General features: G+C 40.1%; 3 protein-coding genes across 7 annotated transcripts in view; 2 read left to right on the forward strand and 1 right to left on the reverse strand.

The window, feature by feature from the left end:
- The window catches only part of chrm2a (cholinergic receptor, muscarinic 2a), a 125,894-nt gene that overhangs the window by 74,162 nt on the left and 37,755 nt on the right, over window positions 1–13,977 (forward strand). The gene's annotated exons all lie outside the window — the stretch shown is intronic.
- The window catches only part of ptn (pleiotrophin), a 48,469-nt gene continuing 35,824 nt past the window's right edge, over window positions 1,333–13,977 (reverse strand). Inside the window, exon 5 of the mRNA XM_056424426.1 lies at window positions 1,333–2,822. Within this exon, the coding sequence (XP_056280401.1) occupies window positions 2,767–2,822 (56 nt within the window). The 3' untranslated portion in view covers window positions 1,333–2,766. The remainder of the gene's footprint in view (window positions 2,823–13,977) is intronic.
- Window positions 9,168–13,093, forward strand: LOC130200277 (metal regulatory transcription factor 1-like). 2 transcript variants are annotated; one of them, XM_056424424.1, is made up of 4 exons: window positions 9,168–10,425; window positions 10,598–10,667; window positions 11,373–11,407; window positions 12,107–13,093. In XM_056424424.1, the coding sequence occupies exon 1, from the start codon at window positions 9,212–9,214 to the stop codon at window positions 10,319–10,321; it is 1,110 nt and encodes a 369-aa protein (XP_056280399.1). In that variant the 5' UTR covers window positions 9,168–9,211; the 3' UTR covers window positions 10,322–10,425; window positions 10,598–10,667; window positions 11,373–11,407; window positions 12,107–13,093. The 2 variants fall into 2 exon arrangements, with proteins under 2 accessions (XP_056280399.1, XP_056280400.1); XM_056424425.1 differs by lacking the exons at window positions 11,373–11,407; window positions 12,107–13,093 and adding an exon at window positions 11,246–11,297.

Below are 13,977 nucleotides of genomic sequence, written 5' to 3' on the forward strand. Positions count from 1 at the left end.
TATCGCCAGATTGTACGGAGCAATTTGAAGTGCCTTATCTAGAGTGACGTAAGCAAATTGCTCTTTTATCTTAAAAAAAGGACCGTTGTGTGTGTGCGTGTGTGTGTGTGCGTGTGTGACGTGAGTCTGTGCTGACGCTTGTAGATGGTGTCGCAGTGGGATATTGAGGATGCTGCATTTCTCCGCTCTGAGCTCCCATCGCTATAAATTCCCTCTTATCCGCTGTCTGATTGCAGGAAATGGAAGATTGGACTGAACAATCTAAAACCATCATCTCAATGCCTTTTTAAATAATATATTTTTTTTAAAAGACACGTACGATATACAGTCACAGCAGTGACTTATATATTTATATTCATCCCGGAGGCCCTAGCAGGCTTTTTCCGTAGATATTTCCATCCAGTGTGTGTGTGTGTGTGTTCAAATCTGTCATATGTGCTTTCCGGTGTGTGTCTGCTATTATAGAGAGAGCAGTGCTGACGTGTGTGTGTGTGTGTGTGTGTGCATGCAGCTTGCTGTGCGGTGTTTTATTTTTCTAAATGGCCTCCTCAGCATCAAAAGACATCAGATTGGACAACATATCATGACACACATCAGGGTAGATGCACAATGTGTGATGGTCTATTTGTGTCATAACTCCTTCCTTTTTGATCAAGTCTTTCAAAAGCAACAGGCTTCCAAAGACTCACTTAGACACACATCTTTTGCGTGGTACTGGGACACACATATAAATACATTATATTGTATATTTTCTATCACATTTATCAAAGCTGTTTCTTTTATCACTGTACAAAGTACACATGTAATATGATACATTTAAATACGAGCAGTGTACAGCCAGAGGGTTTCTCTTTTTTGGGGTTTTAATTGTGATTTGATATGATTAGTATGGTTTTTGGAAGTGTTTCAAATAGAGGAGAAGAGTAGAAGGTATACATACGAGTTCATTTCTGGGGGCATGATTTATAAATAAATGGATTCTTGCCTTGAAAAAATAGCGACTGGATCCGAATGTTTCTTGGGAGCAGCATTCGAGCGGATTTCAAGAGTGAAGGAAGAGAAAAAAGAGCCAAGCTGGAAACCAGGACGGGAGGTCTGGAGCTCCAACTCGTTTCCAGTGACCCAAAGGCCCAGAGGCAAGGGCTTCATTTTGAGTTTACCTGTATGAGGCCTCGCGCTCACCTTGGGAAGAAGCTGGCCGTCTGCTCTAATACTGGACACAATTTACAACTTTTTCAATTGTATCATCCTGGGGAAAAGTTTATTTTTTTCCTCCTATTCTTTCTTTTTCTTGAGGAGCAACCAAAGTGTTGATGGGTTCAGTTGTTTGACCCGTTTTCAGCTTCAAGGGTCACGGTTGACGTGTGGATTTGAAACTAAATCGGTAAATAAAAAAATAAAAAGTAAAATCTGTAGCCTGCTGCAAGTGTTAAATGTACATACAAGTGCATACATTTTTCATTTGCTTAAGTATATAGATGTTCTTTGTGTATTCACTCACTGTGGCTTGTGGCTTCTCTTGCAATAGGAACAATACATTTGACAGTCTATTGTTTGAATTGTATATATCTATATGATAATATATTACATGTAATTCGGATGCGGTACATTTGTAATGTACATACACGTCTTTAATAGCTACTATCTGAATGTTTCCTCCACCCAAAAAAACCCTCATTTATTCTCCTCTCCCCCTCCCCCACTATGATACTTCCTGTACAGTAACAATGGTATTGATTTCCTTTTTGATGCATTCTTGATTGATTATTTGTTCTGGACAATGAATCCGAGTGTTATTATCGCTGGCCACCTATGACATTGTAAGATGAACTGCATTAAGTGGTTACATTGTGCCATTTTTTTCTCAGAATGGAACTCAAATAAAGATATATGAAATGTGTTTTAAATCTTTTGAAATGTCTCGTCTCGTTTATGGCATGTGAGGACGCACAAGGTACCAAATAAATATCTTTTCTGGCTTCAAATTTTTTATTTTTGGAAAAAGGAAACAAAGGGAATGTTAACTCCAACTGAGGACTACAATTGGGGAGGATTTTTTTTTTTTTTTATAGCCAAGAGCTGGAGATTAAGAATCAGAGGGTATAAATTGAGGTACAACAGAGCAGCAGGAGGAAAACACACTAAAAACAGGAGTAGTTTGCACACTTGTACATATGCTAATCATGCAGCCTCCAGTCAGATTACATTTATTGTTACTGGAAATGGAAGAAGAATTTCATAAAGCATAGAGGAATGGAGAGAAACCTTACCATTACCTTGAGAAACTTGCACTGCAAATGCTTTTTTTCCTTTGTTGCACAAATTAATTAAGTGAAGACGTTCAGAGCTTAACTTACAACGAGCTGCTTTCATTAAGTCAAAGCATGGACCGAAGAGCTTTCCAAATTAGAGTTAGGCTATGCAGCTATACAACAAATCCTATTCAATTTGTTGGTAAGAAAATAATCCTAGAAATTACATTATGTGAGACACTAGAAAACAAATATCTTCCATATTCATTATTCATCCCGAAACCACTGACGATTACATCTCCTATCGCAACATACAAGTTGTTTCTCATCGGGTGCTAGAAAGAAGAAAAAGTAAAACATGTTGTCACTAAACGTCATGTTTCCACTGGGTTTGTCAAAGCTCTATAGGCTCCTACTGTCAACCGACAGGACACACAAAGAGTGTGGAAATAGGACAGCGGACGATCTTTCCACCCTCTTCTTCCCTCCTCCCGGGGGCGGGCACGCAACCTCATCAGTCCATTTGGGTGCGGTCTCGCTTCTTGCCTTCCTTCTTTTGCTTCTTTGCATCTGCAAGAACACAAAAACAAACAGAGTTGCGGCACACGTGTGTTTACTCTTCACTCTTTCTCTGACCACAGTGGTGGGAATAAACCGATCCCGTCGTCTGCATGAGGAGCCCATACAGGCTCCGCTTCGGATTGTAATCATTAACCGTAAGGACCGCGTGACACCTTCCAACTGTCTCCTGGGAATTGATTTGTGGCCTGCTTTATCAACTCCCTGCATGAGTGAATAAGTACCTGGCAGCCATGACAGGAGCCACGGTCAGCGGCGCTGCCTTTTCCGCTCTGGTGAACAGGAAGAGGGCACGAGCTACGGCGGCTTGGCTTGCTAGCGCCTTGCGAGCTGCTCTGGTGCCCTCTCGGTCTGCTGGGCTGTTTGTGTGTATCTGCTTGTCTGTGTGTCTGTCACTCAGTTTTATGACAGGTTATTGTCAAATTTACTGTATGTAAAGAGCAGAAACTGACACATCCTCCCCAAAACAGTCAAAGTCAAAATATTTAAAATAAAAGTATGCTCTAGCAACTTCTGTACCTCTCTTTTTAACCATCTTTTTATTTGTATATATATATATATAAATATATATATATGTAGATATATATATTGTAAGTATACATTTTTTTAAATGCCTGACACATGACATTACATGTCATTTAGCAGATGCTTTCATCCAAAGCGACTTACAATAAATGCATTTAACCAAGAGTACAAACTAAGAACAACAACAATACAGAAAGTAATTTCAACATAGTCGAACTACAAAAGTACCATAATAAGAGCTATTTAAGTGCCACTGAAGTGCTAATCTCTGTTTTAATCCAGATACAACTAAAACACAACTAATCTCAAACTATAAGTGTTTCCTAGCAAGCCTGGATAATCCACAAAGCAAGTGTGAACACTACATTTAGATTCTCCACGTCGCCTTTGTTCATGTTCTCGTGTGTTAAATGCAACTAAAGAAGCACCACATATTTCCACAATCACGCCATTTCAGAAGTAAAACTAGTGAAGGTCGAGGGGAAAAAAAGCAAATTTAATCAAAATTCGCCGACAAATACAAGCAATGTGTAGAAAAGACATCTCGGTTCATTTAAAAAAAGAGATACCCAAATTACTTTTAGTTGGAAATGGATTAGCTTGAAAGGACACTTCCACAAATTCTCTAATGACATGCTGGGAGGCGGTTCTGAACATGCTTACTCAATGAGGATTCAACCTCTCAACATTCTGACGGTGTACTCGGTGGAAATCTTTTTGGGAAAATCTGTTCTTGTCACCTCGAAGCTGCGAACTTCCACGAGCATTAAGATTTTGAAGTGTGACGCATTCTCACACATGCAAATACGGAAATGGCTCTTCTATCCCATTTGTCGGATTGTTTTCATTTGTTTTTATTCTTTTCTCTCCTCCTTCATCTTCCTTCCCACTGTTGTGGTGGTTTCTGTCAACATTTTCTGCTCCCGTGAGAGTGACGGCAGGAAGGAATCACTCTCGTCTTTCTCCATAAGCGAGACATGGGACTTTTGTGTCAGGCTGGAGTAAATTCTGCTGCATTTGCACACCGCACGGCGCCGCTCGCTTTCCCCTCGGCCTCCGACACACAATCATAATCACGCCGTTGCTGCCTTTGCTGGATCGAATCTGAACCAAAACACGAGGACTTTGTGTTTAAACGAAATTGAGTCGAGAGCAAAGTCTGACTTTTTATTATTGTGTGTAGGCAGGTTAATGTACTAATATACAACTGGGAGGTACTTGTATCTTTACAATTCTATGCCACTTTATACTTCTACTTCCCAACATTTCCATATTCCAGTTAATGTGTTTGCTGCATGTACTTTTCCGATGCAGTGTAAACCACTTATATTGATCACGGTTACAGTGATCATCAGCTTATATGGATCAAAAAGGCTTGAGACAATCATTCCTACGCAAATGCTGTTTGAACAATTTGCTTATAGTAATGAAATAATCCGCTTACAGTATTAATTTTCATACATGACAACATATACAAATATACACCACAATAATCCTTTTTTTTCTTTAGTCCCATAATACATTGCCTCGTGATAACTCCCCTGGTGGCTACTCGGTGCTAGTGCTGTGTTTACATTTAAATCATGGCGGGAAAAAGAGGAGTCTCTTCGAAGCTTGTGGCAAAATGTCAGAATATTCTGCCTTTTGGTACTATTTCAAGCAGGTCGTCATCATGATGACTGATGCTCTTTCGGGTCTATTTCAGTTTTTTTAAGTATTAAATAAAGCTATTAAAGTTGATATATGTTACAAAGTCTGGCCAGCCTTCAAATATCAAACCTTCTTTTCTTCACATTTTCTGCAGTTATCGCTTTCTTCCGTTTTGTAGGGCAGATATCCAGAGTGAGTGTATAAATAATAAAACTCTGCGTTGCTCTTCCAACTTAAAATCTGAACACCACCTGTCTCTCCGGGAGGAATGACTTCAACGAAATTGCTCCAAAGAAATCCAAAGACGACAGATTGTAGCTGGACAAAAGCTTTCGTTTTCACCATGAAACCGTCTCTGGCATCCGAACACGCCAAACGCGCCCCGCTCTCTCCCGTTCTGCTGAAAAGAGGAGGCGAGGACCCCGAGCTTTCTACAGGCAGTTTCATTTCTGTCACCCTTTGTTCTCTCTCTCGCTCCGCGGGGATCTGTGTTTCACCTGCGCCGGACAGCAAAGACACGCAACTCTGAATCTCAGATCGCTTCCCGAGGCGCTTCTTTAGCATCGTCTCCTCCGGAATCTACAAGTGACAGACGCTCGACTCCATCACGGCAACCGGCTGCAGTCGGGGTGGGGGGGGGGGGGGGGGGGAGAGAGAGGGAGGAACCTATCCTCCCAACCCAAGGTGGCTGTTCAGAATTGCAGATTTTGGCCGGGCAGATCTCCACTCCCTCTCTCCATCGCTGTCAAACCAAAGCCAAGCGTTTCTGTTCTTTTATTTTTTCATAAGCTTCCTGAACCCGCTGCTGTGGACTGTATCTCTGCCATCCCCCGACACAGAAAACCAGACACGATTCCCCTTCCTGCGCACACCTCATTGTGCACAGCGAGGCCCTCTTTGTTTTCCCCAGAAACCCCTTTTGCTTCCCAGGCCTTATCTTCCAACTGGCAGACGTAGAAAATCACGCCACGCAACATTGCTCCGAAAGCGAATCTCTCTCTCTCTCTCTCTCTCTCTCCCTCTCTCTCCCTCCCTCCGACTGCTTCCCTTCATCTTGGCCGCTGTCATCCTCGCTCCGCTTCTCAGCTCACACACCTCTTAGACTTTCCCTTTGCATCCACGCATACGGCCTTCATAACAATTGTGCCGCGCAGGTACGCAGCGCTGCCAACCAAACACCTTTTTAGGCACACCTCCAGTACGTGAATATATACATTTGATTAGTTTTGTCTTCACACGGAAAAACCTTATTTGACATAAGCTTCTTTATATTCACTACATCACGCTTACAATACCAGGATAGCGACAGCAAAGGCAATTTGAATATACGGAGACTTGATATATTTGAGAATATTCCTCCCTCTCACCCATTGCATTATGGGATAGGTTACATCCCACACAGCTCAGGACACAATGAACCGATGTATAAAAATGGATGGACATTAAACAACCAGTCCTCCAAATTGAAAATGAAAATACGTTGTGTGTCCCTTTGATCCCAAATAAAAAGAGTGTTGAGTATGAGGTGTTGGAGGTCTTTACCATAAATACGTTATTATTGGATATTTGCTGAATTTACCGATGCTGTTTCTTTTCTTCGGAGGACTACAGTATCAGCCACTTCCAACTTGTCAAATATGGCAGGTTTGTCAGTGGCCTTATGCGTCTCACTGTTCTACGTGGCTGTAATTGTGATGGAGGTTAAGGTGAGAGTCAAGGGTATTTAGTAGAAAGATAAATGGAAGATGGATGGTTGGGTTGAAAAAACAGGACTTTCACCAAGGCGGCCACCATTTGTGTCATGAGTAAAACCCAAATTCGACTTATTTTAAGCTGTGTGACGAAATGCATCGTTATCACGTCTCATATTTAATGTAGTTTGCATTTGAACCCAACCTGCATTCTTTAAAAAGTCTATTTCCTGCTAAAATGTAAGTTTAGTATTATTGCACCTGTCCATCTTGGAGAGGGATCCTTCTCTGTTGCTCTCCTGAAGGTTTCTTCCCTTTTTTCCCCCTGAAGGGTTATTTGGGAGTTTTTCCTGATCCGATGCGAGGTTTTGGGGCAGGGATGTCTATGTGTACAGATTGTAAAGCACTCCGAGACAAATTTGTAATTTGTGAAATTGGGCTATACAAATAAACTGAATTGAATTGAATTGAAAAATAACGAGTGAAAACTGAACCGTACTGTACAAGTGAGGCTAGAGGAGTCACGGTTTGAAGCGTAGGGCCACTGATCAAGCTGCCGTATTTGCTAAGTTGGGAGTGACCTAAGTTAAAATGCATTTACATCCATATCTTTATATGTTACCGGCAGCATACTGTATTCTCTATAAGCTATAAAAGTATAGGAGAGCCGCAGATGGTGTATACAGTACACGGTCTCCCTGTCACAAAGCTTTAATGATGTGCTACCGAGTGAAACATTTACCAGATTCCTGCCTTGAAAGTCAAACAGTCGAGCAGACAGACATGCAACAGTTGGCAGCGCTACAGCTGAAGACATCCTGTCGTAAAACTATAAAAGAAATGGTCCATTTGTTTTAACGTGTGAGGTTTCACCTGACCCTGGCTGTTTGATGAGGTGACAGTAGGGTTACGCAAACTCCATCTGCAAACCTGTGTGTGCACACATGGCGTCTGCCGAGTGCGATACGGGTGCAGTTTATGAACGTTGGCAGCAATTCTGCACTCATTATAATCCTGTTTGGACAATGGGACAGTCGCAGCGGGTCAGATACATCCTTGTTTACAGAATTAACAAAAGGGCATCGCCTCACTTGGAATGGACCAAAGGCTTTCTTATCACCAGTTTTACACCAGGCGGAGGGTTATATATTCCACATCGTGGTTATTATTGCCTTTGATATTCTCCCCATTGGCCCCAAATCTTGCGTGGACTGCGCTTTACCAATAACTGCCCCATTACCCCGTAGAATCGAGGAAGTTGGCGTTCCATGACTTTGGTTTCTTTGACCAAAGGACGCTAAAAGCACGTAATTACAGCTGCATGGCGGGTCAACCAATTCAACTCTGCTTTAAAGCGGCCACTCACTGCTTCGGTTCAGCTCTTGACTCGGTCGATTTCCATCCTGCTGATGTGAATGTGAATCACAACTGGCATTGCCTGGGATTGAAATGATTCTCAAGGGTTTATGGGCTTGAACAAAGAGATGCAGTCAATCTTACACTGTAACACTTTGATGTAAATTTACAGTGAAATTCTAACAGTAACATACTGTATTGTGCTATTACTGTATAATGCTGTAAAAGCAATGCATTCTGGGAGTTATAACGCTTGCTTCCAGATCCTAACGGTCAAGTGCTTCTTTTCACAGTAGTTTACTGCGTACCGCTGAGAATCTTGGGAGAGTAACTATTTTGAAGTTCTCATAAATGAGTAGCCAAAGCAGAGTTTTGCAATTCCTCTGTCAATCTTGTGAGTTTCTATTTTAATGATAACGTCTTCCGTGTGTTAACATCCAAGTCACTTTAGTTTTACCACTTTAAGAAAAGTTGCGGTATTTATTTATTTTTCACCGTTGTGCGCGATCATGATCGGTCCGCTCCGGTCGCGGCAGCAGTAACCCCGTTCCTTCTCCCGTGCAAGTGGAGGAGACACAGTGAGTTCATCGGTTCTCACTCGTCGCAGCAGTAGTAACCCCGTTCCTTCTCCCGTGCAAGTGAAGGAGACACCAACTTTATTAGGATATCGCTATATTTGTATTTATTTTCACCACCGCCATTTTTTGCTTGTAATGAGTGGTGCAAGTCTCGGAGAACCGACGTCTTCACCGCGGGTATTTTTTTAAGTCTTACCCCCGCCAGTTTGGGAAAGTCAACTGAATCTTCAGTCCAGACAAAAAAAGGACAACTACTAACCAACTACCTCACGGTAAGTTCACTTTCAACTTAGGCTACGTTTTCGAACACCTTTGTTAACATGTGATTAGCTAACGTTAGTTAAGTTAGCACATGTTTCTCCATGTGGTTGGCATGCACATTAGCTAGCTAAGCAGTTAGCTGTTCTTAGCTTAGTTAATATTTAAATACTGAATACTATTAGTAACATGTTACTAATAGTATTCAGTATTTACATGTTAACAAGGGAAGAAAGGCAGCAGTCTAGCTTATTTTTCCATTATGTTCAGTTGTCAATTTTGTGGCCACGAATGTGTTACTAAATATGCCTTTGCAAGGCATATGAAAGTTCACCAAAACACCCCCCACATCAAATTTAAATGTGCTTTTCATGGTTGTAACCGTTCATTTGGCAAAGTGTTGTCTTTAAAATGTCATGTATATAGAGATCACCCAGGTCAGAGGGAGTCAAGATTAAGTGAAGGATGTTCTGGCATAAGGACATTAACGTTGGACGTTTTATTGTCATGCCACTTCGATTTCTGTACTGTCAAGTGTGACAGTTTGTCACGTTTATTTTCTCACTTGAAGACCCACATTAAAGAGGGAAGACAAGTCATATGTCCATTCAAAAACTGTGGTAACGTGTTTACTGTGATATCCACGTTTTCATCACACTTGTCAAGAACACATAAAGGTTGTACAGTTGATGATCTTTTCAGACAGACATGGTCAGGTAGAGGTAATGGAGAGAATACTGTTGAGCAAGCAGGGTGCTCTCATGAAGAAGCTGAGGTGTGGGCTTCCAATGTTAACAATGATGACATAGAGGGAGACCAGGCAGAAGTTTTTCCTGAAAGCACAGATGAGTCACTTTTCCTAAAGAACTTGGCTTTGTTTTACCTTAAACTTCAAGCTAAGTTGTTGCTCCCATCTTCAGTTATACAGAGCATTATTGAAGATTTCCAGGCAGTGCATGATATAAGTCAGTCTCATCTGTTTCATAAACTGAGTGAAAAGTTGGCAACTTTGGGGATTCCTGATGGTGATGTTAAGAATGTATTAGATGCCTTGAAATCCGATGATCTATTTCGGGCGTGCAACACTGGTACTCTAAAAACGGATAAAAGAAGAAAAACGTTTTTTTTAAATGAGTTTAGATATGTTGAACCAGTGCCTCTGTATCTTGGGCAGAATGAATCTGGAAAGGAATGCTTTGTTCACTATGTGCCTGTTAAAGAAACATGTCAGTCACTTCTTCAGTGTGACTCAGTCAGAGAGCAAGTTCATTCACACAAGCAGCAGATGCGGTCTTATGATAGACCAAAAGACATTTTGGAGGATGTATGGGATGGTATTAATATGGCAAGTAATCCGCTGTTTCATTTCCGGAAAACCAGGGCAGAATCATCTCGGAATACTTCAAGGCCAATCCCAGCAACGATGAAGTAAAGAACGTCCTCTCACAAGAAAACGGTATTACATTCCCCTATATTCTGGATCTACTGATGGCACACTTCAAAGAGCAGAGAGATGCCCTCATCTTGCAGGCAGATGTGAGTATAACTGATGTAGTCAACTTTATTCCAGATAAGCCTTTAAAAGTATTTAAATATCTTTTAAAATAATTTTCTTAAAAGTGAAATTGATGGCAGCCATAGTTAAAACAATGCTAAATTGTATTAACATGAACTTATAACTGCAATGATATTGTTGTCTCCTATAAAGGTGTCAGACACAGCAGCAACTGTGAAGACATCCCTTGCCCTCCCCGATAGCCCTCGGTTGATCATTCTAGGTAAGCACTAAGCCCCTCAGTTATAGTGAGTTCAGTTGTGGTGAGTTTTTCTTTCATATTTTATATAATACACACACCTTTACATTTCTGTAAATATATACTAATTCATAAATAGCTTAGAAATATCTTGGATAAATGACTACACAAATTTAAATAGTTAATAAACAGTTGAGTCTCTATAATACAGACACAGTAGGCTATATAATAATATTGTCTCTGCCATGTCAGTAGTTTGCTTGTGTTTCTCCATTTTCTCCACTGATTAAGGTCTCTTTATAGCTTTTAAAATTGTAAATAGTTTGGTGATTATTTATCTATAGATGTCTCTATTTAGGACAGTCACTAAGTTGCATGCAACTGTATGTGCATTGCAGAGACATCAACAGGCCAAGTAGCATTCCGCACTGAATTAAAAATCCTGATATCTATCGGAAGCTTACATTGTTTAAAAAATCTTTTCAAATATCAGTTGGAAATGTCGGTACAATACAGAAAAAGATATAGCAGTATGTTGCCACTTCATTATATTTCAAATGGTAAATTTGACATTCAGCCTAACACTTTGCATTTTGTTTAAGGTCCAATGATTCCTGACCAGCGTTGGATGGTTAGCATCGAGGGCCACGTGGTGTCGAAGGAGCAACGTTTGTTTTGGGGCTTGCTGTTGTCTTCGCATGCTACTACAACTTCAACCTCCAATATCAGGATCTGGCTGCCTGCACACTTGAATTCATACAGAGGTAAGTTTGAATCCCATATCAAGTCATTCGTTTCAGGTGTTCGGGCCTTACAGCCCTCCATGCATTTATCTTTATGTGATAGATATAGTATCTTCAGGATGCAAGCTTGATAGTTCAATTGTTTAAAGGACATGGACTTCAATCAGAGAACAGAGCACATAAAGTTAATTCCATAAAGAGATTTATCTTTGGTTCTAAAATAAAGAGAAATAGACATTCGACTCGAGTGGTTAGGAGATTTATTGGGGCTAGATACCGCTTGTAGGGTAGAAAAATAGCAAAGACCCCTAATTATCGTAACACCGGTTGCTTACGCTTACTAGCATTTGTACTCATAGATGCCATTGGAATTATTTGCATTCTAATGCTTTTCAATCTAAATGCTTCAGATCTGTTTCATAGTGATAAACATAACACAATCTCATATTTAATCAGAGGTGCTTTGTAATAATATTTTGCATTTTACTGTAATAAAGACGTGTACTTATGTACAAGAAAAAAACTGAATTTGCACATTCCAAAGATGTGATGCATATAAAACTAAATATAGCAAAATGTTCCCATATATCTACTCTAATATGTATTATAAACATAAAGTAGGAAAAAGAATGATTATGCTAACAATATGTGGTGGCCATTAACAATAGTTTAGAAGTGGTTTGACTATTTCTTTTTGTTTTACCTTGTCATGCTCGCCAGAAGCTGTGTTGGGATTAACCCAGAGAGAGGGACAAAGGCACGTCAGGGAAAGGTGACCAGCAAGAAGAGCGGGCGAATGGTCCTAAAGAAAGCGACATCCCTGAATCCGCATGTGTGCACCCTCTTGAGGAAGCTCATGGACTTCGAGTGGGACTTTGTATGAGTTTATCACTACCCTGACTCTGTCCATGGAGTTCAGATGAGTACACATACACACGCACGCACACATGCACACACACACACACACACACACACACACACACACACACACATACACAAACACACCCACACAGACGCACACACCCACACCCACATCCTTCTATGTATGGGTCTCACTTCTTCACATTGTCCATGGAGTTCAGATGAGTACACATATACACACTCACTAATCCTTCATATCTATGGATGTGTCTCACTCATTCACATTGCTATTTGTATTTGTAAGGGCTATTTTTGTTTTATTTGTATCTATTATCTTAACAATGTCCAACCAGACATTATTTCTGTTAAATTTTGAAGTTAGCGCACAATATTGTTCAACAGCATAGATCTGTCAAGTAAAAAACTCTAGCGTACTGGGGAGGCTCTTTCCTTTTGAAACATAACACTATTGTCTCAGTCTGTAAAGTACAATGCACAACGTACAAATACACACACATAAAAAAATTCATTCACACCAGTATTTATATGTGTAATAGCTATTTTGTGTTTTGGGCTAGCACACAGTATTGTTCAATAGTCAGTATTGTTCTGTTAAGTAAAACCCCCTAGCGTAATGGGGAGGCTCTTTTCTTTTGAAACATTAGTATTTACTCAGTTCATCAAGTACACATTTTGTCCGATAACCATGCACTCACTAGGAAAAACACACTCACACATGCAACTTATCCATACCATTTTGATTTCTAAGGGCTAGAATATTTGAATCAGTTATTTGGATGCTATTTTTTGTCAAGGCTATTCTAATAAACAAGAATATTATGAATATGTCCTATTGTCTTATTTATTGCAAATTGTTCTTTTTCATGCTTGTTAATTTGACAGATGCTTCCGCTACAGTTTCCTAAATGTTTTGGGGTAAAGAGCTAACACTAAAAGTCCTGTTATTTTACGAATTCATTTAGCAAATTACTTTACATTTTGATTACAAGTTACTGTATTTCCATATTACTGTACATTTTACAGTAACTTACAGGCGAAACTGCTGCCAGTAATTTACTGTAATTTTGAATTATTACAGTAAATTACAGTATCAAAAGAATACAGCAAGCTGCTGTATTCTTTTGATACAGTAGAGATACTGTAAAACTACAGTAATTTACTGGCAGCAGTTTCGCCTGTAAATTACTGTAATTTTACAGTGAAAAGTTTTACAGTGTAGATGTTGCCTAGGAGACCGGATAAATACATCCGTCACAAAGAGAAGACGGCCACTCTCAAATACACATACTGATGCTAAATAACCATGATTCAAATATAATTATAATATTTCAGCTAAAACACATTAAAAAAACTCACGGAATATCAAAGCGTGTCACCGGGAAGCAGTGAAGCAGTTCCTCTGAATAAACAGAGACACATCCTTGGTAAACATCCCTTCAGCTGTAATTAATTAAACAAAGCAACCAATGTATCATTCCCTGTAATTGTTTACAGTGATTTGACAGTGCAAGAAAGTACTGGAGCGCTTCTTCTTGTGAATCCTGACTTTGTCCTTGCAGTTCTTTTGATCCAAACCGACCCGCTGACGCGCTATTTCTCAATATAAATAAAAATTAAATAACATTTCCAGCTTTCAAACTAGTCCAGAAAGACAACATTAAGGTTGCAACGCCATGTTGCAACAAACCCCCCCTAAGTTCAAGCTTACA

Source organism: Pseudoliparis swirei, chromosome 10 (genome assembly GCF_029220125.1).
Source record: "Pseudoliparis swirei isolate HS2019 ecotype Mariana Trench chromosome 10, NWPU_hadal_v1, whole genome shotgun sequence".
Taxonomy (NCBI): Eukaryota; Metazoa; Chordata; class Actinopteri; order Perciformes; family Liparidae; genus Pseudoliparis; species Pseudoliparis swirei.

Excerpts from the sequence above, each read along its gene's own strand:
- LOC130200277 (XM_056424424.1), top strand. The coding sequence starts at position 9,212 with ATGAAAGTTCACCAAAACACCCCCCACATCAAATTTAAATGTGCTTTT.